The sequence below is a fragment of the Diceros bicornis genome, chromosome 1 (assembly GCF_020826845.1).
Source record: "Diceros bicornis minor isolate mBicDic1 chromosome 1, mDicBic1.mat.cur, whole genome shotgun sequence".
Classification (NCBI taxonomy): Eukaryota; Metazoa; Chordata; class Mammalia; order Perissodactyla; family Rhinocerotidae; genus Diceros; species Diceros bicornis.
This window is the reverse complement of record NC_080740.1, coordinates 53170960-53198902: the sequence shown is the minus strand read 5'-3', so window position 1 is coordinate 53198902 and position 27943 is coordinate 53170960. Positions and strand designations below refer to the sequence as shown.

At 46.2% G+C, this 27943-nt stretch overlaps 1 protein-coding gene across 2 annotated transcripts; it reads left to right on the top strand.

Annotated features, from left to right (window-relative positions):
* The first annotated feature begins 276 nt into the window (after positions 1 to 276).
* Positions 277 to 25658, top strand: VDAC1 (voltage dependent anion channel 1). 2 transcript variants are annotated; one of them, XM_058540364.1, is made up of 9 exons: positions 277 to 350; positions 10598 to 10670; positions 11206 to 11255; positions 11920 to 12072; positions 12168 to 12220; positions 18540 to 18767; positions 21793 to 21943; positions 23643 to 23700; positions 24699 to 25658. In XM_058540364.1, the coding sequence occupies exons 2-9, from the start codon at positions 10604 to 10606 to the stop codon at positions 24788 to 24790; spliced, it is 852 nt and encodes a 283-aa protein (XP_058396347.1). In that variant the 5' UTR covers positions 277 to 350; positions 10598 to 10603; the 3' UTR covers positions 24791 to 25658. The 2 variants fall into 2 exon arrangements, with proteins under 2 accessions (XP_058396347.1, XP_058396341.1); XM_058540358.1 differs by lacking the exon at positions 277 to 350 and adding an exon at positions 10355 to 10474.
* The last annotated feature ends 2285 nt before the right edge of the window (positions 25659 to 27943 follow it).

The following is a 27943-nucleotide window of genomic DNA, read 5'->3' as shown; positions in this document are numbered from 1 at the left end:
CGCACGCACACATCGTGCGCACGTCAGCCCCCGTCGCCCCGTGCCCGGGCGCACGCAGGCACTCCCGGGCCCCCGCACACGCCCGTGGGCACACGCGTCCGCTGCGGGCACTAAGGAGCCCGGGGAGGTAAGAGCGCAGTTCCGGAGCAGGAAGCGGCCCGGGGCCCGGCCTGGGCGGTGTCCCGGGCGGGCCCTGGGGGTGGAGCTTGCCGGGCCGGGCGCGCTGGGTCGGGGCGGGTCCGCGCCGCCGCCGTCCGCGCCGCCCCGCCCTCGGCCCCGCCGCTCTCTCGGCTCCTCGCGCTGCAGCCCCCGCCGTAGCCGCCGCCGAGCCCGCCGCCGCCTCCTCCAAGGTAGGCGCAGGAGACGGGCCCGGGCTTTGCCTGCGTCCCAGGCCGCAGGCCGGGCTCCTGGGGAGCTGAGGGGGAGGAGATGAGGGAGGAGCGGGCGAGGGCGAGGGGCCCCGGGCCGGGCCCGAGGGGGGAGCGGGAGCGGCTCACGCGGGCTGCTTGGTCAGCGGAGGGCCGAGCAGGCCGCGCGGGCGGGCGGGCGGGCGGGCGGCGAGCGGGCCCGGGCGGGAGAGCGGGAGGACGGACATCCGGAGGCGCCTGGGGCTGGGGGCCAGAGCCCGCGGGGACCTGCGGGCGGAAGGGCACGGGCCGCCGCGTGGAGGCCGGGCCGGCTGCAGATCTAGGTGACCTTCCCCGGCGGTGCCCTCAGGCCCTCGGTCCCGCCAGCGCCGGTCAGGCAGGGACTTTCCCGCTACCCACGCTCGCCCGGCCGGGCCTGGCCCTCGGACCTGTGCGGGCCACACCGTCCCGGTGGGGATGAGCTCATGTGACCACCGTGGCCCTGCGCCCCCAGCCGCGCACGTCCTGTCCGGCCTGCCCGGTCCACGCCCGGAGAAGCTGGCGCCCGGCACTGTCCGCGCGTGCCAGCGCCTTCCGGGGCGGAACGGCAGGCCGAGAGCCGACTTAGGCCGCAGGGGCCTGGGCTGGGGCCTGGGCAAGAGGTTAGGCCTTGGCGAAGGGGGCCCCTCTGGGAGCGCCTTGGCCTCCTTGGCCTTTGGAAGTATTCCCAGTTTGATCGTTCATTCATTTACTAAATGTGGTGGTGCGCTCATGAAACTGGTCCAGAGCCCTCTGGATTTGAGGCCGCAGCCCTAGTGACTGTCCAAGGTCACGCAGCTGGGAAGATACTAAACCTCAGTTTTCTCATCTGTAGAGCGGGAGCAATTATACCTCTTCCTCACTGGGTTTTAGGAAAAATAAAATGACTTGATTAACGCGAAGCTTTTAGAACAGTGCCTGGCAAGGAGCAGGCCTCTGTAGAAACCTTGGCATGCACCCTTGAGGCTTTGGGGAGGGTCTAGCCCATCCCCTGCACACCGTTTTGCTCCACGTGGTGTTCTGGAAAGAGTTCAGTAAACGTAGCCCTGTTATTTTAAACATTATTATTAAGCATTTGTGTGCCAGGCGTTGAGTAACTTGCAGATAATTCGTGAAAAATCCTTTAAGTTCACAGACAGACAAGGTCAGGCTGGAGCAGGAGGTTGAGTGTGAGTGCAGACCTGGGCTAGGCCTGGGCCTGTACCACCTGAGGCCCGCATCCCCTTGACCAGCTTCCCCTCTCCAGAGAAGAGAAGGAAGTGGGCTCCTCCTTTGCCTAATATGCTGTTGACAAGGCCGGGGCCGACTGCCGAGGGCCTGCCTCCTTTCTCTCCACCCAGCTCTGGACTGACCCTCTGGACAGGGTCAGGCTTAAGCCCTCTGCAGCTTTGTTTTCAGTGCCTGGGGTAGAGCCACCTGGCCCACAGTAGGTACTTAAAGGGTCTTTGGGGGTAAATGCACTCTTGCTTTTTGTCCAAGAGTCGACTCTTATTGACAGAAAGGTAGTTTTACCATTCCAGCATGTGGCTTATAGTAGGTGCCCATTAAGTGTTTGTGAATGATTGGATGGGCATGTGAAGTGGCGGCAGGCCTGGGCCATGGTCCCTTCATCCTGGACATCCTTCTTGAGGGACACACGCATCTCACTCACTTCCAGAAAATAATAGCCTTACGTAGCGGAGAATCCCAAATATTTAAGAGCTGCAATGGTATGTGCAGCCCTAGAGCAGTGAGAGGCAAACTGTTTCCTAATTTGAAATAACTGCTTTAAACACATTATCTTCATTCTGTGGCTTTCCAAGTCCTGTGGGGAACTTGTTGAACTGGTGTTTCTGGGCTTGCAGGGGAGGTGACATGGGCGAATGGGATTCTCTTAAAGGCCTTGGGCCTGGCGCCTCTTCCGTCTCTGATGGTGGGTGGGTTGATGGCTTCTGCTGGAGTTGTCCTGAGCAGGTTTACAGGAGGACTGTAAATGGGGATGGGGACGGGGGACTGCTCTCAGTTGGTTACTTAGTTTTATTCCTGCTGTTCTATAGGCTATAGGCAGGGGCTATTTGTAGACACAAACCCAGGGGCTCAGGGGGACCATATGGTGAGGAATTGCCTGTGGGCCTCTGGTCCTGCTGGACATTATGCAGATGTGGACCACGACCTCCAAGCTGGTGGTAATGAGGGCCCTTCACCCCCACCTTTACTGGTTAGATACTCCTGAGGCACTGAAGTCCACTTTACCCTGGATGGACTTTCTCACTGTGTGATGTCCTTGGTGGTCGTGACTGAGAGAGGCGTGTGTGGGGCTGAGAGCCAGCCCAAGCCTGCAGGCTGCCCCTCAGGGTGCCTAGAGGGCCTGTAGCCTTGGGCTCCCCACACACTCCTCTGGTAGTCCCTGAAGAAAGGTGACCAGTGGGATCCTCAGCGGGGCCTGGGCACAATCCTCCATTTCACTGCTTGCTCTCAGGGGGGTGGGGGTGAGTGGGCACTTACACCCTTTACCCAGAACTGTGCTGGAAAGAGTCCTGGAGAGCAGATGGAGCTTGCAACACAGCTCTGACATGAGCCGTAGGGTCTAGTACAGGTCACGTTGCTTTCTTGTTCCTCAGTTTCTCCACTATAGAGGTGTGATTGTCATCATGACAGTCATTCTTTATTGAGGGCCTGCTCAGCACACTCCTGGGGGCTTGACGTGTTGTGTGACATTGAATCCACCTTCCTACAAGCCTGGGGAGAGGGGTGCTATTGTTTCCATTTCAGGGGTTAGGAGGCTTGAGCACGGAGGGGTGAGGTAAGCACCCCAAGGTCACACAGCTCAGTGGGAGTGGAATTGGGATTCAGGGCTGGGTCTGGCTAGCTCCAGTGCTGGTGCTTTCACACTGCAGCTGCCACTCCACGGGGCCATGGCAAGGAGCTAATAGATGTGAATGCCGTTTGAAAATCAGGATTTGCTGTTCAGAGGGGAAGTGTCCTTCTTTCACATGGAGCAGAGTGAGCGTGTGCGTGGCTCGGTGTAGGCTAGCTGTCAGTGGACAGCGGTCAGTGGAGTCACCCCTGTTGGTTGCAAGGACAGTGGGCCTCTTATCAGGAGAAGGGACAGTTTTCCCCGGGATGAGGTGGGAGGCATTCTTCCAGGACCTGGCTGGACGATCTTCGGCTAAACAATACCTCATTATGTTCGGGGAGGACTCTGGACCCTGTGGTTCAGGGTGACCTTTTGGCAACCTGCACGGCAGCCATAATTATAACAAGAAATATATAAAATGAAAACCTGTCATAAAATGCTGTGTTTGTTGCATACTTACTGGGTACCAGCCACTGTACTAAGTGCTTTATATTAACAGTCTAATTCAGCCCTCATAGGGATGCTGAGTCAGGTACTCTTTCCCCATATCAGAGCTGAAGAAAAGTGAGGTGCAGACAGGTTGTGACTTGCCCAAGGTCACACATCTAGAGAGTGGTGGAGTAAGATTGGAACTCGGGTCTGCTTGACTCCCGAGTCTGTCTGCCCAGGCACAGTCTATTTTAACCCTGCTGGGTCAAGCCAGGCAGTGAGGCTCCAGGGAACGTGAGGTGCCTGAGGTCAGGCAGGAGTCCTGGGTGTGCCTGGGACCCAGACCTTGGCACGCTGCCTGCCAGCCCAGGCCTTCTTCCTTGATGGGCGGTGGGCAGGCTGCCCCCACGTCAACTACATTCTCCTGAGACTTGTGGAAGGCTGTAATGCTGGTGGCCCGGCTCCCAGGGTGTTTTAAAATAGAGCAACGCCTGGAAAGCCGGGCTGCCCTCTGTGAGACTGTCGTGGCGGGGGTGGTGGGGAGGAACAGCTGCACTGGGAACATAGACCTGCCAGCAGAGCATGGGGCATCGGCTTTGCCAGCGTCCCTGAGACCCAACCAGGGGCTGTTCTCCAGGGCTGCTTCTTCCTGGTGAGAAAGTGTGCTGTAGGGGTGTGTGGGAGGCTCCTGATGTGTTGGTCTCACACATTGGCTTTCAGAGCTGGGCTCCTGCTGGGGAAGTGGCTTTTCCTGGTCCCCAGAATTGGGGGGGGTGCTTTTGCTCTAGTCTCTGGCTGGTCTGATGCTCCTCCTACGGGCTGGCCCAGTTCTGCCCTGACAAACCACCTAGAATGGTGTTAGAGAAGCAGCAGAGCCAAAGGCTTTCCTGCAATTCTCCCTTCCTAAGGGGAGTCCAGGATGGTGATGGTGATGGTTGCTGTGTGCGTCGGGGTCCTTGCAAGAATCAGATGCACACTCACACGAGGTAATCAAAGAAAGCATAATGAAGGGATCATTTGCAAAGGTGTGGGCAGAGTATGGGGCACATGACAAGGGGTGTGGTCCTTGGGTCCTTTGGAACTGAGAGGGGACCCCTTGGCAGGAGCTGTGGCCTTGGGTAGAGGAAGGTAGTCACTGTCCACCTGAGGCCCAGCAGGGAGGGAGCCTGGGGGGATGAGTACCCCAACCTCGCTCTCCCATCTTCTGCTGGTGCCTCCTGTTGGCCAAACCCAACCATAGCCCATTGATAACAATCCATAATGATCAGCTCTTAGGATATAGAGCAGGATGGAGGAGGAAAGTGGGTCTGGAGGGGCAAACAAAATATCCAGAATAATGGACTGTGGTTACCACTACCATTTATGGAGCACTCACTGTGTGCCAGACATTCCTATGTGCTTTACCTATTTAACTTAATCCTTGCAACATCTCTGAAAGGCACTCTTGTTAGCCCCATTTTATAGATGAACAAAACGAGGCCCTGGGAGCATAAGTTTTAAGTGCCTTGTCCAAAGTCAAGCAGCTGGAAAAGGCTGGTGCTGGCTAGAACCTCCGCCAGGCTCATAGCCCTGTCCAGTAGTCACTGTGCCCTGCTGCCTGGGCACCCGGCTGGGCTGGGAAATGCTGTGGCAGGGTGGCTCCTGGTGTTTAAATTCTGGCCCTGTTATATACCCTTGCCCTTGAAGATGTTGTCTTTCAACCCATTGGGTGTTACCTGTGTTCAGAAGACTTTTCTGCTCAGCTGTTCCTGACTGAGCCTTGGGGATCTGTGGCCTATTCCCTGTGTCAACCATTGCAGTGGTTGTTGGCTTTCTGGGTGCACTAAGGCTCCCCTGCCTGGATCCTTCTGAGGGAGCCTCTGTAGAGAAAAGAGCATACGTCAGAATGGGAGTTCTGGTGGGTGCTTGGTGCAGGGAGTGAGCCCACTCTTCTCAGGGGCATCTGAGGGCTGCCCTGCCTATTTGTTAGGTGGCAAAATGTTGAGAGAGAGGGAAGGAGGCTTTTGAACAAGTGCTTCAGGTGATTTAGGGAGCTCTGCCCTACCCCTGCCTTCTGGGCAGGGTGGCCAAAGCCACAGGTGGTCACCTGGGAGTAGAGTGTGCCCCCACAGGCCTTACCTGTTAACCTTGCCGTCTCAGTGTAGTTTGAATCTGTTCTTGGAACTTGTACAGTCATGCGCTGTGTAACGACATTTCAGTCAACAACGAACCGCAATAATGATGGTGATCCCATAAGATTTGTATCATATAGCCTAGGTGTGCAGTAGGCTATACCATCTAGGTTTGTGTAAGTATAGTCTACGATGTTCACACAATGAGGAAATCGTGTAACAATGCATTTCTTTGAACATTTCCCCGTCGGTAAGCGATGCATGACTGTATAGACACCTTCTAGGTAGCTTTTCCTTCTGACACCTCTACTGCAGCAGCATTTTAGAATGTGACTTGTTGCAGCATCGTAAAGGCAATATGGCTTAATTTCAAACACACTGATTGGATTTTTCAATTTTCTGTCCTTAAAAAAATAAAAGATCAATATACATGAACAACTTAAATAGTGAAGTAGAATACAAAATGAAAATCCTATTTTACTCCACTCCTTTTCCTAAACCCCCTTACTTTTCTAGAAACAGCTCCGAGGCAGCCACAACTTACAGATTGGCTCGAATCTTTCCACATGCTTTTTCACCCATACACAAATGGGTGAACATATAGTGATTTGTATGTAAAGTTTTCCTCTACATGGAATTACAAACTTCTGTGACTTGCTTTTTTCATTTCACTATCTCATACATAGCTTTCTATGCCACCATGTATAGATCCACCTTTTTGTTTTTGATTACCACATGGTACTCCTTAGTTTGCAAGTACCTCAATTCTTATTCATTCGTTTCCCTATCGATGGACATAGGGTTTTGTGTTACAAATGACGCTGCAGTGAGCATCCTCCTGTACACGTCCTTGGATGCCTTGGGTACTAATGTCGAGTGAGTTCCTAGCAGTAGAATTGCCACTGTTGTTAGTGTGTGCCCACTTAGGCACTGCCCAGCGACTGGCTCCAAAAGGGCTGTTCTGTACGTAGTACTCCCACTTGATGTGAACGGGAGTGACTGTTTTCCACACCAACAGTAGATATTGTCATTTACATTTTTGCCAATCTGTTGCTTGAGTGAGCTTCCCAAACACAGATGTGTCAGTCACTCTCTCGTGGCTCCCTGAGGCCCTTAGAATAAAGTCCCTGCTTTTTCTGAGGTCAGGAGTGGCAGTGCTCACTTCTGAAGGCTCTTGGTCTGCTAAACCTGAGTTCAGCTCTCCTTAGGCCAAGGTGGGGGTGGGCGGTCCTAGTCATGGGTCTCCCCACCCTCCCATCCCTGGTGGTGCTGCAGCTTCCCTACAGAGGGAGTTCCTGTTTCTTGGTTACATTGTCATTTACTCAGTCCCTACTGTCAGATACTAAGTTTCTATTTTTTTCCTGCTATAAAAATACTCTGATGTTGGTTGTGCATTTATTCATTTACGTTGAATACCTACTATGTGCCAGGGCTTTGCATCTTTGTACACATAGCTTTTTCCATATTTTGGATGAATTTATGCATGACAGGCTCTGGGATCTTTGAGTTCAAGGGTGTGATTTGGGGCTGGGTGTGCATTTGTGGGGGTGGTGGGGGCGCTGGGAGCAGAACAGCTGTCACTGCCATGCAGCTGATGAGTCAAGGAGGATATGTCTCCCCAAGATGGAGGTTATGTAAGTGTTGTGCAGACCATGCTGGGCCATATACTATCTCTCCCCTCTGAGCTTCCAGTATGGGCTGGATTTTCACTCCTCAGCTGGAGTGGAGTTTGCGTAATCTGTTCAAGGTCAGCCAGGGAATGGTTGGGTAGGTAGGCTGGCAGGCAGTGGAGGGGAACCAGGGACTCCTGTCTCCTGGTGTGACTTACTGGTCCTTCTCAAAGTCGTCATTGACTGCAGGTAGATCTGCTCAGCCTGGCCCTGCCCATCCCTCGCTTTCCACTTATCCTTGGGAACCATGCTCCCAGGCTCTGCCTTGAAGCCATCACCCAGGCAGAGACCTGGTGATGCCTCCCTCAGGCAGCATTGTGATTTCCATCTGTCCAGGGCTGGCTGCCTTGTGCATGTCAGAGGGTCATGCTTCGTGCTCAGTCTGTAGAAGCTGGGCTTCTGAAGGCACCCAGGGTGGATGCAGCAGAGACAGATGGTGGGTGACTTGGAGCTGATCTGGATGGAGGGAGGGGCCAGGGCCAGGGTTCAGCCTTCAGTGCAGGCAGGGTGTTAAGTGAGAAAGCAGAATGCCAAATTCTCTTCCCTCCAGTCCCAGCCTGGGAAAACATGATTGGAAATCATTATTTCTACAATAAAATTGTTTTTGAAGCAGGTGCTGAGAACTGTGTAAAAATGGGCATTTTCTTGGTGCTGTTTGCAGAGAAAGCTGTTCTCAGGCAGAGCTGCCTGATGCCTTGCCTCACTCCTGTCAGATAAATGTAGCAGGAGGGTGGGGACCGGGGAAGACTGCACAAAAGGCGGAAGGGGAAGCTACAACTGCACAGCAATTGGGGCCCTTTAGTGAGGGGCGTCATCCTCCTGCCCTCCTTGGTGAGTGTTGCCTCAGGTCCAGGAGTGGAGCTGGCTCCACTCAGCCAGTGGTTCCTAGCAGCTTCTTTGCCAGGTGCTGTGCTGGAGCCACAAGGAGAGCCTGGCCTTATCTGAGCTTTCTTGTCCTTGGGTGGTAATCTCCTTAGTGGCCGAGTACTTTGGGGTGATGTTGGCTGTGGGTGGAGTGTTTTTTGACAGGTGGCTTTGCTTGTTCAGTTTTGGGGATTAGTGATGAGAGAGGGCATTTGGGGAACATTAAATGATGAGTGTTCTGCCTTTTTCCTGAGGGACGAGCCAGTCCAGATGTGAAAGCTGCTTGTGTCTGGTGAGACGGGTCCTGGAGCCAGGGGAGGGTCCTTGGGAAGGCCCTGGCCCCTGAGGTACAGGGAGGTCTTAGCTGACCCAGAGGTAGTGCCACTGGACTGCTCTTCCCCTCACCCCGGGGCTGAGTTTGTGGCCCAGCTGGGGAGGCGCCAGCCCTGAAGAGGGGTGCTCTGTCCACTGATACTTGTTAGTTCTGGTGGGGTGGAGAATGTTCTGGGCCCTTCGGTGAGACATTCTGCAAGTTTCCTTGGGGCTACATTACTTCGGCCTTCCATCCAGGGTTGTTTCGTTGCTTCTCCTGGGAGGGGGCCAGGCTCATCTGTTGCTGGGGCATGTGCCTTAGGCAGGCGTTATGTCTGGAGGACGTGGTCCAGGACCTCATTGCCTGGTCTGTCCCTGGGGTGGGTGTGCCTATGCGGTTTGTTTGGGGTGGAAGAGGAACAAGTCAGGAGAGGGGAGTCCCTAGACTTGAAAGAGCCAGTGGGAGCAGCCTAAGATGGATCTTCTCCCATGTTCTTTGTGCCCTGACCCTAATAGACTGAGCTGCCCATGGTTCCAGCCTGATTATGTGCAAGAAATAACAACAGCAACAAAAATAGGAGAGTGTAAACAGCTCCCTGGGCTGCTCCTCTCGGCTCGGACACGAAAGTGAGTTGGGAGAGAATTAGCAAAACTTCTGAAAAAAGTAAAAATAGGACCTGGAGCACAATTTTATAATTTAAAATTGTGGAGGTTTATAGTTGTTTCTTTTACGACGTACTCATTGGTTCTTTGGGTTCCTTGCAATGTCTTTGAAGTTAAGGCTTGGGTCAGGAATGCAACTTTTAATTGTGATATTGTTCCCCTGGGATCACCTGAACCACTTTTCAGTGGGCTCCCACTTACCAGGAACATGCCATGCAGGTGTTTCTTCGTGTGAGCGCGTGTATATGTGACTTTAGATGGGGTGTGTGCAGATGTAGTTTGGTATTTAGGTATACTGTATTTTAAAAATTAATGGAACCATCCTCAGGTTAATTGAATTTCTGACTAATTGAGGCTAATGATGTTGGAGATGGAGAAGATGCAGAAGATGGTGCTTTCTCATGGTCCTTCTCCTCCTGGATGGAGCACACAATGTGTGCTGTCCTGGATTAGGATTTTCATCCTATGTACATAATGTGTCAAAGCAAAGCCTCCCAGGGACACAGTGTGGCCTTTAGGGCAAGGACTGTTTGAATTACTCGCCTGCCTTGAACCCTGAGTTGCTTAATAAATGTTTGTTGACTGACTTAGTGAATATGCAACAGTCCCAAGTAGTACTTGATAGTTGTTTTGAAAAATAAAGTCACATTGGAGCTCAGTAAATGTTGATTTGAATAAAATTTTGGGGGGGATGTGGTTGCATTTCCTTCCATGTGAAGAGTTGCCTAATTAGTTAGGTTTTAGTCTATTCTCTGTGAGGAATATGATACTCTAAAATTAGATTCTCCCCAAATGCAAAAGTTTTGTGAAAAGTTGGGTCTGTTCTGGCACATAGTAGGTACTCCGTAAATATTTGTTGAATGAATGAAATCAGAACCATATGGAAAATAGGTTGCCATGAAAAGCTCTGATTTCTTCTCAGGGCATTTAATGGCCTAGCAGTCAACATTTTGTAAGAAGATATGTTTTGTTGGCAAGAGTCCTGTAATCCGGGAAAGTAGCTGGCTCATGGGAATGTGTCTTTAACAATTAATTCATTCAGCAAATATTTACTGACTCCTACTATCTGGAGATGCCAAGGAGAAGAGCTCTAAAGTCAGGCTGATCTGCTGTCAACAAAAACTTTTTGGATGTCTCAAGCTCTGGCCACAAAAAGAAGCATGAGACAGCACAGGCTTCTGTCTCCACACCTGGGAGAATAAGGTACCTGGAACTCAGTGCTGATGATTTTTATTGGTTGTTAATTATATCTAATAATGGAAAAATTGATGGTAATCTCCATAATTAATAATGTATTTATTCTGTTGGTTCTTCCTTTTAATGTAGCAGAAGATGGCTGTGCCTCCCACCTATGCTGATCTTGGCAAATCTGCCAGGGATGTCTTCACAAAGGGCTATGGTGAGTGTTGTGTGGAGTGGCCTTTTCAGCTCACAGACTAGGCATGTTTGGGATTTTACCCATCACAGTTTGAGAGACCTGGGTCAGTCAACTCTCAGAACTTTCATGTTAGGGAAAAAAGATAAGCATTCTATGGCTAGTAAAGCAGTTTTGGTTGTGCACCCAGTAGGGGCAGGCTCACGAATTGCTGCACATGAGTGGACACTCCTGTCTCCTCTCCCAGGCACAGAGCAGCTCTGCGGATGTGCCGCAGTGGAGTGTGATGTCTAAATTTAGCCTGTCCTTAGGCACGTGCCCACTCTGTCACACACCGTTTTCTCAAACTCCGCTGGGAGCGCAGGTGGGGCCCAGGTGGAGCCTGTGCCTCTTCTGTCTGCCGCTGTTCCATGGCAGCTGAGCTCCGCACACAGGCGGGCAGCAGTGGTGACGGGTGTCCTCCACACTCGTGGCATTTTGAAACAGCATGAGGGAGGCAGAGATGCTGCTCTCGAGTTAGTTACTTAACCTATTCACAGTTATTGTCTTCTTTCCTTAGGATTTGGCTTAATAAAACTTGATTTGAAAACAAAATCTGAGAATGGACTGGTAAGTTGTCTGACCCACATGGAGCATAAGTATGTATTGTAGGTTAATAATAAATAACTTCATGGCCTTGGTGGCAGTTTGTGGTTGTCACGTTCATTGCTTCCCCTGGGGGATGGGTAGTCCAGGGGACCCACACCAATAGGTCCCCAATTCAGGAGCTGTTCGTACTCACAGGAATATGGGGTGGGCTTCAGTTTTATTTTTCTTTGTGTTTCTTATTTCAGAATTGACCTGTGTTCAATGCCATATAATTATTTAAAAAAAAAATCCTAGTAGTCCCTTTTAGATTGTGCATGCGGTAATTGTTGGAAGGAAGAAGTTGTGGGTTGCATTACTGCAATGTCAGCTTTAGCTCAATGCTTTTTCTCTGTATGAGGCTGGAGGCAGGATGGAAGGAGCAGTCCCTTCCTGTCCAGACTAAAGAGTTACAGGGGAGGAAGGAAGCAGTCTCCTGATAAAGAATTCCCCAGGAGATTCCTTTAATTAGCAGGCTCCTTTAGCCCCATCTGTACTTTAAATATCTAATTGAATTATAGAATTAGCTTTTGCCCCACCCATTCAGAGTCTCACCTCTTGCATAAAGGGAAGGATAGTCCATTTGGGGCTGGAGTGATGTAGAGGGAAGTGCTGGTGTGCAGGCTGTGACTCTCTTTCTCCTTTAAAGGAATTTACAAGCTCAGGTTCAGCCAACACTGAGACCACCAAAGTGACGGGCAGTCTAGAAACCAAGTACAGGTGGACGGAATATGGCCTGACGTTTACGGAGAAATGGAACACTGACAACACACTAGGCACGGAGATTACTGTGGAAGACCAGGTAATGATTGCCTGCGAAAAGACACGGTTTTATTGGTTGACATCTGCTGGCCTGCCTCGTGACTAAACCTGCTGGCAAATTTCTCTTCTGTTCAGCTTGCACGTGGACTGAAGCTGACCTTTGATTCATCCTTCTCACCAAACACTGGGTAAGAATCTCATGTTTTCTCCACAAGGACATTTAGCAGTGTTTTATAATAAGATTCTGTGCTGTCTGTTATTGTTCTCCTGGCCTCAGCTGTAGAGGCTGCAGGAGGTTCAGTATTGCTCCATTTCATGTGAGTGAGGCTGTTGGTCATGCAAGTGGCCAAGGCTGTAGGGCCATGGGCAATGTTTGGAAGTGGGGCTATGCCGGTTACTGTTGCCAGCTCTAGTTTTTGGGCTTGGAGGGCCCTTTCCCCACTTTCCTACTTAGAGACACCAAGAGCGGGTGGGCTTACCTGTAGGGTGGACTTTTTGCCCCAGGCCTTCCAGCCACAAACAAATTAGTCTTGATGGTTCTTGGGGCACATCAGGAGGCAAGATGGCATGCTGGTCTGCCTCAGCTCCTTGGTGCTTCTCATAGTTGCTAGAAAGGTTTGTTCTCTTCTAGAACACACTCTTGTTTTTTTTCACTCAGAGCAGTGGGTCTCCTAAACCTGGAGAAGGTTGTTTTGTACACTGATGACAGGCTCAAGGGCATATACTGAATTTCATTTTTTTGCCAAGGAAGATTTTCCCTGAGCTAACATCTGTTGCCAATCTTCCTCTTTCTGCTTGAGGAAGATTTGCCCTGAGCTAACATCTGTGCCAGTCTTTCTCTATTTTGTATGTGGGTCGCCACCACAGCATGGCAGCCAACAAGTGGTGTAGGTCCTCACCTGGGAACTGAACCCAGGCTGCCGAAGTGGAGCGCACCGAACTTAACCACTAGGCAATAGGGCCAGCCCCCAGGATATCATTTTTTGTTTTTTTAAAATTGTGGTAAAATACACATATAAAATTTACCATCTCAACCGTGTTTAAGTGTACAATTCAGTGGCATCATGAATTCATTTTTTGCCATTCCATATTATTTTCCTCTCTCCTTCCTTTTTTCTTTCCGACAAATGTTTATTAGAGGGAGGATCTACCCGGTTTTGGGTGCAGGGGGACCACAAGGGACTGAGCAGACAGGGCTTCTGCCTCTGGAGGTTATAGTCTTTTTATAACTTGGTTATGGATCATCTGAAGACTGTTGGCTAGGAGCTGAATTTACTCTTGTTCTCATCTCTGCTGTAGTTTCTCCTGCAGGAGCCTTCCTGCTTGTCCACTTCTCCCCAGGCACCCTGCTGTGATGGGAGGAATTGTCCAGAGAGACCCTCTGATAGGACGAGGGGCTGGAGGATGTGCCCACAGGCTTGAATTTGCTGCCTAGGACTTTGCCTGCTGCCCTGAGATCGCACACTTTGGAATTTCTAAGGAATTTTCCACTACCTTTGGGAGATTCACAGAGAAGTCTCCAGGTCCTGCAGTAATATGCATAAGAGGAAGATTTTTTTTTTTTATTTAACTTTTTATTTTGAAATAATTTTATACTTAACATATACAAAAATGTTGCACAAATAGTGTGTAGACTTCCCTTATATCCTTCACCTAGCTTCTTCTAATGTTAACATCTTACATAACTATAATATAATTATCAGAGCCAGGAAATTTATGTTGATAGCATACTGTTAACTAATGTGTCGTCCTACTGATATCTTATTTCTGGTCCATGATCCAGTTCAGGATACTACATTGCATTTAGTTGTCCATTCTCGTTTGTCTCCTCTAATCTGGGATGTAGTCTTTCTTTGTCTTTCATGACCTTGACACTTTTAAAGAGGATTGGCCAGTTATTTTGTAGAATCCTTCAATTTGGATTTGTCTGATGGTTCCTCACGGTTGAACTCAGGTTATGCATTTTCGACAACCACAGAAGTAAGGTTGTGTTGTGTCTGTCTTGGTGCATGATATCAGGAGGTATATGTCAACATGCCTCACTATTGGTGACGTTACCTTTGATCATTTGATTAAAGTGGTGTTTGCCTGGTTTCTCTATAAAGCTACTATTTTTCTCTTTGTAAATAATTAGTATCTTGTGGAGAGATACTTGGAGATTATGCAAGTATTCTATTTCTTATATTTTGACTCACAAATATTAGCATCCATTGGTGATTCTTGCCTGCAACAATTGTGTTTGGCAAATGGTGATTTTCTATTCCCATAATTCCTTCTATATTTATTAATTGAGTTTCAACTGTAAGGAAGAGCTCTTCCTTCTCCATTTATTTATGTAATCAATTATTTATATCAATGTGGATTCAAGGACATTTAATCTATGGGTTATAATCCATTACTGTAATTTATTTTGTTACTCATGTTGTCCCCACATATGGCCATTGGGAGCACCTTCAAGTTGACATCCTGTGTGTTTTTGACAAGCCCCTGTCATTTTTTTGAGCAATTCTTCAGAAGATGTACCAGGCTCATCTTCTACTTGTTCTTCCCTAGTCCTATCTGCCATTTCTCCAAGAAGCCTTGGTTTCTTTTATTGAAGAATGGTGTTTAGAAACCAAGATTGTGGGCGCAAGGTGTATACATTGCTACTGGGTATTTGGTGACTTGATGGAGATTGGAAATGAAAGCTGGCTTACCAAAGTGACTGAGGGATATAGCCTGGGAAAGCATCCTGGGTTCCGTAAGGAGCAAGCCTGCAGACCTCGTCTAGGGACCAGCACCCACCCTGAGTACCTACCACAGATAAAGCCAGCTTGTTAACCACAAATCGGACTCATTCCTCTTTCATGTTCTTGTCAAACTCGCACCACTGTTTACATAGCTTTTAAAAAATCCCAATAATATCTGAAAGAGGAAAAGCTCCAAAGGCGTAGAATGCTGCATTAGAGAAGAAACCTGGGGAAGAACCTGAGTCACTGCCCCAGCACTGCCCATTCTCTGGGACTTGTGCCCCTGGCCAGAATCCACTGAGACAGTGTGTGGAGGGGCAGTGTGAACTGTCCAATGTGGCTGGTGCACAACACTGTCAGAGGCCCTGCCACAGGCATTGCACTTTGTGGGCAGGGGCAGTTTTTTACCTAGTGGTTATAAGATGCCTGATTTTTACATTTCCTTGTCTCCCTCTCTTTCTAAATGTCAGCCTCTGAGCAGCTGTCTTTTCATCAATCACTCCACCAAGCTTGGTGCCAATTGGATACTTGGCCAAAAGCCAGGCTTCTTCTCTCAAAGAGCAGGAAGACCAAAATAGGTTTAATTTGAGTTTTTCTTACTGGGAGATAATTTGTTTGGTTGTTGGTCTTTCCTTCAAAGCTTGTGAAAATGCACAGAAGCAACTTGAACGAAAGTTGCAAGTTTCATTGTCACTTGGAAAGGGTGTTGGTTTTATTTTCAACTATGACCTCTGAAATTCTTGAAATTTTTGAAATTGTTGTCTTGTTGAGAACTTGGAATGTTTAACCTTTAATTTTTTTTTTTTTTTGCTTGCTGAGGAAGATTCACCCTGAGCTAACATCTGTTGCCAATCTTCCTCTCCTTGCTTGAGGAAGATTCACCCTGAGCTAATATCTGTGTCAGTCTTCCTCTATTTTGTATGTGGGTTGCCACCAAAGCATGGCCACTGACAAGTGGTGTAGGTCCACGCCTGGGAACTGAACCCGGGCCACTGAAGTGGAGTGCGCTGAGCTTAAGCACTAGGCCATGGGGCTGGCCCCACCTTTGAGTTTTCATTATGGAAAATTTCCAACATACAAAAGAAAGCTGAAAAGTGTATTAAATCCTCATCATGTTCCCATCACCTAGCTTTAATAATTATCAACCCATGCCCAGTCAGGTTTTATTTATACATCCATAATCAATCCCTCCCAGCCTTAGATTATTTTGAAGTAAATAACTGATAGCATATAATTTCATCTGTAAATATGTATCTTGAAATAAGGTTCCTTTTTTTTTTTTTTTTTTGTGAAGAAGATCAGCCCTGAGCTAACATCTGAAGCCAATCCTCCTCTTTTTTTTGTTGAGGAAGATTGGCCCTGGGCTAACATCTGTGCCCATCTTCCTCTACTTTATATGGGACGCCACCACAGCATGGCTTGACAAGCAGTGCGACAGCGTGCCCCCGGGATCTGAACCTGTGAACCCCGGGCCGCCAAAGCAGAGTGTGCACACTTAACTGCTGCGCCACTGGGCTGGCCCCAATAAGGTTCCTTTTTTAAAAAGCATAAACACAATATCATTACATTGTAAAAAATTAATCATAATTTCTTAATATTGTCAAATCTCAAGTTTGTTCAAATTTACATGATTTCATGAATTTTTTTTACAGAATGAAAGATTATCCATGCAAAATTGCAAAAATTCGTTTATATGGTTCCTAAATCTCTTAACTTTTAGATTCTTCTCTGTTTTTTTCCTCTTGCAATTTATTTGTTGAAACGACATCGTTTGTCCTGTAGAATTACATACAGAGTAAATTCTGCTGTTTGCATCTCTGTGGTATCATTTAACTTGTTCCCCTGTCTCCCATATTTCCTATGAATTGGTAAGTCTAGAGGCTTCGTCACATTTAGATTCCACTGTGGGGGCAGGGAGGGTGCTAAAATATAAAGGATGCCGTATGCTTCCATTGGGATGCTCTCAGAAGGCCTGGAGTTCTCTTCGTACATTAGTGCCATTCATGATCCACTCATTAGGGGTTACAAATTGGTGATAATTCCACTTTTGTCATTCCTTCTTCATTTAGTGGCTGGAATATTTCAATAAAGAGAAACTTTTCATCAACTATTTGGTTACCTTGACATATAGTTAGTATAGGAAAGTGGAATAAATGTTTGATCCCTTTTTTATTTACTGTTTTCAAAGTAACAAATTGGTTCTCTAGTCTCTCAAGATGACTACTGTGTGTGTGGTTTTTTTTTTTTTTTCTTGTGAGGAAGATCAGCCCTGAGCTAACATCCATGCCAATCCTCCTCTTTTTGCTGAAGAAGACCGGCCCTGGGCTAACAACTGTGCCTATCTTCCTCTACTTTATGTGGGACACTGCCACAGCATGGCCTAACAAGTGGTGCATTGGTGTGCGCCCGGGATCCGAACCCAGGCCGCCAGCAGCAGAGCGTGTGCACTTAACCACTATGCCATGGGGCTGGCCCCACGTGTATGTGTTTTGAATGTCATTACGAGTTCATAGATTTAAACATATTTGATGTTTTAGTCCATTGCTGATATTATTCTTAATGCTGCTAACATTGTCTCATGTTTGAAGCCCTTGGGAGCCTCTTCAGGTTAGATCTCAAGTCCTTTTGCTCCAATCCCAATAATCTTTGATAGCTTTGATACAGCTTCAAGCTCACCTTGCACATTTCTTGCCCCAACCTGGAATCTACTATTTCTCCAAGGAGCACTGGTTCCTTTTAGGAGGGAATGGTATTTAGGGCTCACAATCTGGGTGCTGGGGACGAAGCTGTAGTCTCAGTGTGAATGCAGCTGGGGTGGACAGAGCTGTGCAGTCCTTGTGCTTCTGAGCAGATCTAGTTTCTCCTGTCATCTCTGCTGAGAATGCAGCTTGCTGTGGGAGATGTCCATTTTGTAGCTGAAGGACAGAAACGATCAGGTGAAAGTAGTCTAAATTTTATTTGATAGATGTGATCTTGTCTCCAATGTTGACTTTTGGTAAAAGGCACGGTGATAATATATTTGCAGGTGACACAACTCACCTACCTTCCCTAATGATGCTGAGTCTTGAGTAATAGGCGAGGGAGGCACTGGTCTGGTCGTATATTTAATCTAGGATCAGCAGATTAGACCCAGGGTCTTGTCCCGTCAAACAGGGCTTCCTGGCATCCAAGACTGAGAGCCCCAGGTTCCACATCAGTACCTAGTTCTCTGAAATGTATACTCATTGAGATCACTTGAATACTGAAGTAAAAGCTGTCTGTTGTATTCACTTAGAAGGGATCTAGTATTTGTTTGTTTGTTTACTAAGTGAGCCACAAAGTAAGAAGACGACCATCTCCTTGAAAGCTGCTGTTTAGATAGCTGCCTGCATGACAGATATATCTTTTCCACAGATTTAGAAAATAGCGAGGATGCATCTGTTTCATAATTATATGGTGGCACTCTACCTCATAATGCCTGCGTAGGCCACTGCATTAAGCGTAGGGAGAGGATAGTTAAAGAAATTACTTAGTGCCTACTTTTCAAGCTTTTCCTGCTTGTGTTCTTACTTTGTTCTTTATTGTGGCGTTTCTGCAGACTGGATTCCGGCTGAAGAGAGGTTGCACTCTGCCCATTGTGGCACAGCAGCTGCTTAAGGGAGATCTAGGGCCCTGACTTTGCCCCCCTACCCCCCTATTGAAACTGGGATTATTATTTTTTTTTTCGATTTGCATTTCTTGGCATGGTTGTCACAAGGTGACTTAGCTTCTGAATTTAATACAATTTCTTTTCCTTCAGGAAAAAAAATGCTAAGATCAAGACAGGGTACAAGCGAGAGCACATCAACCTGGGCTGCGACGTGGACTTCGACATTGCGGGGCCTTCAGTCCGGGGCGCCCTGGTGCTGGGTTATGAGGGCTGGCTGGCTGGCTACCAGATGAATTTTGAGACCGCGAAGTCTCGAGTGACCCAGAGCAACTTTGCGGTTGGCTACAAGACTGATGAATTCCAGCTTCACACTAATGTGTAAGTGCACGTGAGTGTGGGCATGCGAGTCTGTGCAGTAGGAGAATTGTTTTGTATGATTTTTTTTCTAAGCTCGATTTTTAATCACTGTGAAGTGACTTTGTTGGAAGCAGGTGAGCCAAATGGCCTGCTAGTATTTGTCTGTTTCCCACCTACCCATTTCCTGAAGTGACTTAGGTTCTTTCTCTTCTGCGAACAGTAAATGTCACTGGTACACACAGAATGACTGGTCAGTTACAGCAAGGGCGTGATGTCGTCGGTCCAGAGGAGTGTCGTTGCCCTGCAGCTTTGTGGACGCTAGAGGTCCCTTCAGTTTTAGTTAACAAAATGGGGGGGTGGGAGGGCAGCTTCCTCTCTTTCTCTGTATGATGCCTGAGGATCAGCTTGCTGTGCTTAATGAAATGTAGACATGGGAGACAAATTACCAGATGGTTGTCTCAGTTAAATACAGTGTCTTCTCTGCATGGTGGAGCATTTTAAAGTTTATTAACTACAGGACAGTATAGTGAAGGGAAGAGAAAACTACAGGTTAATTTAGAGAGAGCCCCTTGTAGTCAAACTTGAGTGTTGAAGTAGAGTGCTGATTTAGGATAAGGGAACAAAAATTTCATCCATAAAATCCCAGTAGACTTGAGGAACTAACCTGTGGCATAAGTAGGGTACAACTTTACCAAATCTCTTTCTTGCCACTAGAGGTCACTAAAGAAGTGGCTTCTTAAAGACAAGTAAATGATATTAGTATCTAAACTAATAACATTTCCATTAATAAAATTTTTTGAGGAATTTTTATAATTAATATATTAATATAATTAATATATAATAATATAATAAATTGATATAATGAATAAATTTTGAGTCTTTTAAAACTAAAAAGTCACAGGAGAAGTATAGAGGTGGACAGTCCAGTGATTCCTGGGGGTGGAGAGGGGGTGACTACAGAGGGGTGGCACGGGGGAGTTTGGGGGTGGTGGAACTGTTTCGTATCCTGATTGTGGTGGTCACATGAATCTGTACATGTGTTAAAATTCATAAAAATGTACACCAAAACAAGGTTAAAAAAAGATATGTAAATTCAAAAAAAGGAACATACAAAAAAGTCATAGGAAAAATACCACAAGCATAGAAGTGTTTTTTCAATTTAGAGTTTTGACTGAAATGGAAAGTGCTTCCTTGATTGGGAATTGGGAATTGCCACCAATTCTAGGAAGAACAGTGGCTGCTAGCTATTTTCCCCACATACCTGAGCTTAAGATTTTTAATAAGTGGACATGGTTTATTTTGGAACTGGTGTGGAAACAGCTGACACAACTAATCTGGGTTGGCCTGGTGCTTGCAGAGGCCCAGATTTGTAACACACGTTCTTTGTACTTCCTATAGATGAATTTGAACAATGAATTCTCTCTGTTTATGGTTTTGAGAGCTCAGTAGAGGAAGGCAGTGTTGCTGGTTTTAGAATATATTGAAAAATCGGACATTTTTTAAAAACACATTTAAGCCTAAAAATTTCCCCAGTTGAGTTATACCAAAGACACTCAAAAATCTATTATTATTATTATTTTTTATTTTATGTTTTTTTTGTGAGGAAGATCAGCCCTGAGCTAACATCCGTGCCAATCCTCCTCTTTTTGCTGACGAAGACCGGCTCTGAGCTAACATCCATTGCCAATCCTCCTCCTTTTTTTTTTTCCCCAAAGCCCCAGTAGATAGCTGCATGTCATAGCTGCACATCCTTCTACTTGCTGTATGTGGGACGTGGACTCAGCATGGCCAGAGAAGCAGTGCGTCGGTGCGCGCCCAGGATCCGAACCCGGGCCACCAGCAGCGGAGTGCGCACACTTAACCGCTAAGCCACGGGGCCGGCCCCCCAAAAAAATCTATTATTTTTGACAAGCTGCTTTTTGTAGCATGCTCAGACTTTCTAAAGAAGTCAGGATTCCCTGTGAATCAGGTGCTATCTGGGCTTTCCCTGTACTTTCTGGAAGCATGATGTCTGTCTGGCTGAATTCAGGGGAAAACTTAAGAATTTAGAATGTATTTAATGAGCATCTATTTTAGGGAGAGTGTTTTGGTGAAGAGCAGATGCAATGAAATAGCAGCAGTTTGTTCTTGGGTTAGTGAGTTCTAAGCTCTTTGCTGGATTCCAAAGCACATGGGCTCTGCCTTAACAGTTTCCAATGCCATTTCCACTGGAAACACCCAAAATGATGAGGCACAACTTTGACATGGTTTTTTTGTGTGTGTGTTAAAAACATCAGGGAGGGGAAGAGGTCATTTCCAGAGGCTAGAATCAAGATGGTGTGTTTGGAAGAGAGGAAGGAGTTTGGCCAGCTGAGTTTCATTCCATTCTTGAAAGATAGAAACATTTTGTATTGTAGCAAGTAGCTCCTTTTCAAATCCCACCAGGACCATAGATGTTACAACATGGGCCAACAGTGTGCCAGGTGGATGAACCTGAATTGTAGGTTAAGCTCTTCTGTGATAGCTGCTCCTCCAAGGGGCTAGGGCAGTTTTGGCTGTGTCCTCCCAGCAGTGGCTGTAGCTGATGGTGCTGAGGGCTATCACCTCCTCTGAGGAACACGAGAGGCCCAGCCTTTCTTGCCATTTCTGGCTGTGTTCTCTTCTATTTGCTTCCCCTCCATTACCATTTTATGGAAGCATTTATAAAAGTAATAACAGCAGCAGAAGAAAGAAATCACTCCGAATCCAGAATCCCAATGACTTAGTTGCTGCTTCTATTTTAAAGAATATTTGGGAAGCAAACTTCAGGTTTCATGCAGCCTGGGTAGTTGACTGAGCTGCCTTTGGGTGTTCCCAGTGATGGTTGAAATAGCCTTTCCCTTCCTCTGAACCTTCCTGACTCTGGTGTCTGTTCCATTCCTATCAAGCTTCCAGTACCTTGTACCTGTTTTGTGGTCAGTTCAGTCCATTTACAGCATCCCTGCCCTCTGTTAAGACTTGGGCAGCTCTGCCCAGCTCCAGCTCCCTTTCCTGGGCGGCTTGGCATCTGTGCTGTGTTTGTTCACAGAAATGACGGGACAGAGTTTGGCGGCTCCATTTATCAGAAGGTGAACAAAAAGTTGGAGACTGCTGTCAATCTCGCCTGGACAGCAGGAAACAGTAACACTCGCTTCGGAATAGCAGCCAAGTATCAGATCGACCCTGACGCCTGCTTCTCGGTGAGTACTGGTGGAATCATGTATCGTCCAGGCCCCACTTGACCCTTAGGTTGGAATCCTTCTGGATTGCTGGAGTTCTATGCTTTGGCTGGATATTTTCTCACTGTGAAAAGAGTTCGAACTGAGTAAAATGATAATAGTACTTACTAGGGGTGCCAGGCGCTTTGTGGAGCCCATTGTTTGTGGGTTACAGTATTTAATTCGTACACAACCCACCTGGGGTAGGTGCCTTTTTGTCTTTTAATCATTCCATCCCTGTTTTCACAAATGAGGAACTGGGAGCTTAGAGAGGTTGAGTAACTTGCCTAGGGGCAGAGAGTTGGTAAGTCCTGGGGCCTGGATTTGACCCAGACTAGCTTGCTATGGAGCTTCCTCTTCTGACTAGCCCTTGTTCCATGCTGCAGACTCTGAAGGGGGTTATCTTGAACCCTAAGGTTTTAAATGTTCATTTTATCCCTCATTTTTCATTCTCTTGCCCAGCTCTTGTGTTGCATATTAAGAAACCAGGCCCTGGCATTGGGCAGTTGGCATCTTATCTTGCAGACCCTGTAGCATTGCTCATGGCCCCTTGGGTTGCTGCACAGTTTTTGCATTAAATCCTGTCAAGCCCATGTCTGTTGTCACAAGGCACTGCCAGCTGCACCCTTTTTGGGGTGGAATGCGGAAATCTTATGTTGCAGGATGGTTTGTGTAATTTACAGACAGCCCATTTTAAGTCTCCTGAAATGGGAACTGAATTTGGCTCCCTTACTGTTAGGCACTTAAAAACAAAGAAAAAGGGGCCTCGTTATATGGATGGTATGAGCAAAAAGGAACAACAGCTAGATGGGGGGCTGACTGCCAGAGGGCCCTCCTTCCCTGGCTTTGTCTTTCCTATGGGAGATGTCAGGTCTGAAAGAAACATTTGAGCAGGAAACATGCATCTGGGCAGCCCCAGCTTTTGCTGGGACTTGTGTTCTCATGACCTGAGCTTGCTCTGCTCCTGATCCCTCCTTATTTCACCAGAAAGGGGTCAGCGAGAGGCCCAGATTTCCCGATGACTCAGGCAGAAGAATGAGGGCAAAATTATTATTGACTCCAGTGCTTTATTGAACTTAATTATTAATCAATGTTGACTAAGTGCAGAAATTTAAGTGGCTAGGTCATTCTTTTGCTCCAATATACATTTTATATTCAGGCTTGTCAGTGCTGAACCTTCTTGGTGTCAGTATGATTTTTGTTTCTCTTTTTCATGAAGAGAAAATTCTAAGTGTTCTACCTTAAAAAAACCCTCAAAACCCCACCTGACATTTGCTCTGTTTTCCCTTATCCCAATAAATAGATCTTGAAGAAATCTTCCCTACAAGAAAGGCTTTTATCGCTCTGGCTATAAATGAAATTGTCCTCACCTGTTATAACTTAAATACAGACCTACTCAATATAAATGGAATTGGACATTCATACCTTCAGGAATCAAATGTAAATAACAACTTCCTTTTAATTGAAAATTGTGTTGGGTCTTGGAGTTTCCTTTCTGAGACCTAGCTCCCAAATTTATTTCATATTGAATTTAATGGATCCCATAAACAAAGTGGTTGTGAACAAAGATAATTTGATTCTAAAGTTTAGAGATGGTTGATTAAAAAGCTCTTATTCATTTTGGAGATGGAAGTGTGAAGTACTTAACATTTTCACTCTGTCTTGTCTTTTCCTTGACTAGGCTAAGGTGAACAACTCCAGCCTGATAGGTTTAGGATACACTCAGACCCTAAAGCCAGGTATGTGTTCGTTGTGTGTGAAATTTGTTCTGTGGCTTAAACAAAAATTGTGGTGCTGGTTTCCTGCTTTATATTATTGCTTATAAAATGCCTGTAGAGTACATTGTAAATGAGGGTACATAGATTTCTATAATTAAATGTTTATAAAGGAGTGCAGAGTTATTATAAAACTTTTGGAGAATAGGAGAAGTAGTAAGCAGGAGAAAAAAAGGCCAAGGCTAACATAGATTACATTTTTGGTTATTTTGTTCCATCCTTTTTTCCAGTGAGTACAGAATGCTTGATACTTATTTCCAGCAGGTTCTTAAAACGAGCCTATAAATCATCCCCTTTGTAAAACTGGTTTGTAGGTTTCCTTTGCACAGTTGGCTGGGCCATTCCATGGGGTGTTAGAGCCAAGGGAGAGCTGTGGGAGATAATACCACTTTGGGGTTAGTCTGGTCAAGTTGGGCCTTTGAAACCTGGAAATGGAAGATTACATGATGCTGTAATTAAGCTATTAATTAAGCTGTAATTAAACTACTGGGAAAATACCAGTTAGTTGTGTGCATGCTGTGAATGTGAGTGTAAGACCTTGGAGTCTGATTCATGGTTGGGGTTTCGTTTCAAGGGGCTGTCGCTGAGAAGCTTACTGCGTGTGCCAATGGTAGAGAGATTAATGGTAGCAGGGGATGATGAGAGGGAAGAGGAAAGTGGAGTCCCTAAAGTGGATTTGGTAGGCTGTGGGATCATGATTGCTTCATAAGCTCATTCTAGCTGCCTGTTCATTAGTCAGATGGTGTTAAGTAACAGGGATTGAAGGGCCATGTGCTTTTGCCCCTGCTGATCACACACAGCTGGGACAGGTTCTGAATTGGGTGTGGTTTTGCCAGTGTGCTCCTTTGGCACAGAACACACAGCGTTCCTCTGTGTTAATCTTTCTTCTCTGTGTTAACCTTTCTTCTCTTCTCTTTCCTCCACCCCACCCCATTTCCTTTCCCCGATTTTTCCCCCTGCAGGTATCAAACTGACGCTGTCAGCTCTGCTGGATGGCAAGAATGTCAACGCTGGTGGCCACAAGCTTGGTCTAGGACTGGAATTTCAAGCATAAATGAATACTGTACAATTGTTTAATTTTAAACTATTTTGCGGCGTAGCTACCTTCAGAATTTAGTGTACCTTTTAATGTTGTATGTCTGGGATGCAAGTATTGCTAAATATCATGTTAGACTTCCAGGTTAAAGATGATTCAGCTTTAAGGTGTTACCTTTTCAGAGGTACAGAAGAAACCCAGTTCCAAAAAACGTTCCTTTCAGCTGTAGACTTGGGGGAACTTGGCGGCCCCTCTAGAGATGTCAGGTTTCTTTTTTATCTAGAAATGGCTGCAAGTGGAAGCTGATAATTTTTAGGCACTTGGTAAATTCGTATTGAGTAAATGAATGAATTGTGACTTCCTGAGAATTGAACCTTGGTTTCCAACCCTAATTACGGAGAGGCTCATCGTTGGATGGTGTGTACAAACTCATCTGAAAGGGACTTTTTTAGACAGATCTTCACGACCTGTTTACACCCCAGTCCATCATGTCTTTTACACCAAAAGTCGTCTGCAGGGCAGGGTGGCTGTTTGTTTTGTGCCATTTTGGGGTGGAGAAGGTGGATGTGATGAAGCCAATAATTCAGGACCTAATTCCCTCTCATGTTGTGATTTTTTTGCCCTTGCCCTTTGCACCAGAGTATGAAATAGCTTCTAAGAGCTCCAGCTGCAAGCTGGGAAGAGTCTCTGTGACTGTAATCACATGGTGACAACACTCGGAATCTAAATTGGACTTCCGTTGTATTCTCGCCACTCAGTTTATTTTTTGGTAGTTTAAATGGGTACATTTTAGAGTCTTCCATTTTGTGTGGAATTAGATCCTACCCTTCAAATGCTGTAATTAACATCACTTAAAATAAAACTTGAATAAAATATTGAAACCTCATCCTTCTTCTGTTGTCTTTATTAATAAAAGTGTAAATCAACAGGGCGTTTGTCTGGTCTTGTTCTTTGGCCCCTTGCTGTGTGTGTGTGGTATTTTTAGTTTTCTATTGCTGCATAACAGATTAACACAAATTTAGTGGCTTAAAACAGTGCTCATTTGTTTGTTTCACAGGTTTGTTGGTCAGAAGTCCAAGCGTGGTGTGGCTGGGCTCTCTGCTAAAGTTCTTACGATGCTGAAATTAGGATGTCTACCAGACTGTTCCCTGGTGCTTGGGGTCCTCTTCTAGGCTCACGTGGGTGTGGCAGAATTCACTTCCTTTTGGTTGTAGAATAATGGTCCCTATTTCCTTGCCATTAGCTAGGGGCCACTCTCCGCAAATAGAGGCCACCTGCATACTTTGCTGAGTGGTCTCCTCCATCTTCAAAGCTGGGACAGAAAAACTGCCTCACTGTCAAATCCCTCTCACACTTCAAATCTCTTGCAGGAAAAGGCCAAACCGCCTTTAAAAAGTTTTTTTTTTAATTTTAATTTTTTTATTGAGATATAATTGACATATAACATTAGTTTCAGGTGTATAACAATGATTCAATATTTGTATGTATTGCAAAATGATCACCACGATAAGTCTAATGAACATCCATCACCACACAGTTAACAATTTTTCTTGTGATAACTTTTAAGCTCCATTCTCTAAGCAACTTTCAAATATACAACAGTATCATTAATTATAGTCACCATGCTGTACATTACATCCCCATAACATTTCTTTTATAACTGTCCCAACCCTTTTAAGGTCTCACCTGATTAGGTCAGGCCCACTGAGGATAATCTCCCATTCTTAAAGTCAACTGTGCCATATAAACAACGTAATTACAGGAGTGATGTCACTATATCTCAATATTCACAGGTCCCTCCCACACTCAAGGATAGGGGATCATACAAAAGCATGGGTCATTGTAGAATTCTGCCATATATTTTTATTTTTAAAAACCTGGTTGTGGAAATTTCAAACATTTAGGAAGTAGAATGAATAGTATCAAACTCTATATATACATTATCCAGCTTCAACAAATATGAATATTTTTTCTATTCAATGACATGTTTTTAGGCAGAATTCCTTTTTATGGATGTTTGGAAGTGATAATTCCAAACAGGTATCAGAGTTCCTTTCAGCATTTTGTGTAACTGATCACCCAAAACCTGCTGGCCTCTGTCACACTGTCCTCATCAGGTTCATAAAGACCTGCAGCTATTTCAACGTATTTGTTCAGAGAGTTTGGCACGTAATGGTTGTTGGGTACATCCAGTCAGATAGATGTCGGGTACAGAATAGGTATTTTGAAATGTACAAAGGGCCCTCTGAGTAAGGGAATATTTCCCTCCTCATTTACATATTATCTGCCTGTTGTGTGCAGCATGTCGGAATATTGTGCAAAATGCCTTGAGTTTATATCTCACCAGTAAGAATTGAAACAATCTGGTATAGGGACAAAGGAACAAAGTGGACAAAGAAGAGAAGATTGAAGGTGTGTTTATTACAGAAAAAGGCCTATTTTAAGTCTGAATCTCCCAACAAACAGAAGCTAGAATTGAGAGGCTTATTTGTTAAACTGAGTGAGTGGTGCTTTCTGTACACACAGAAGGGAAAGCTCTGGGGGACCTTGGGAAGACTGTATCCTGGCTACACTAAAGACATTGAACAATAACGGCACCATTCAGTCTATCTGAGCTTGTGGTGGGCTTAGGGAAATGAACAGATGAATGACCTCTTAGTTTTCTTAACCACACAGTTTGTGAGTTTCTGAGCTGTCGCCAGGGCCAGATAAATGTTAAGGGAAACCAGATTCAGGAGAACACAGGTCCCTCTTTCTTCAGAGGCAGCTCAGCTGTGTCTCTGGGGGGATAGCAGCAATCTTCTAAGGGAATCCTGGAGACCAGAGTGGTGAAGCTGGGGGTGCAATGAATGTCTTGCTTCATGCCACACTGATTTTCCTGTGAATCAAGTGGAACTTTTATGATTCAAAGCCTATAGACGTTTATTAAGGAAACATTCACAGAACATACAGACCAAAGACCTAAGGGAACTTCCTGGAAGTTTCTAAATTGCATTTTCATATACTGGGGGTTTTGTTCTAAGTTACAAAATTTAAAAAGGAACAGAAGCTTATTGTAGGAAATGTGGAAGCTGTTTGCACCCCTACTTCTTAGCCCGCTTCCCTGCTTTTCCTCCATAATACCTTTCCCACTGTATATAGTGTATATTTTACACTCTAGTCTCCCTAATA

Coding starts and splice junctions, on each gene's coding strand:
- VDAC1 (XM_058540364.1), top strand. CDS start 10,604: ATGGCTGTGCCTCCCACCTATGCTGATCTTGGCAAATCTGCCAGGGAT. Junction 21,944..23,642: donor ACCCTGACGCCTGCTTCTCG/GTGAGTACTGGT, acceptor TTCCTTGACTAG/GCTAAGGTGAACAACTCCAG. Junction 23,701..24,698: donor CACTCAGACCCTAAAGCCAG/GTATGTGTTCGT, acceptor TTCCCCCTGCAG/GTATCAAACTGACGCTGTCA.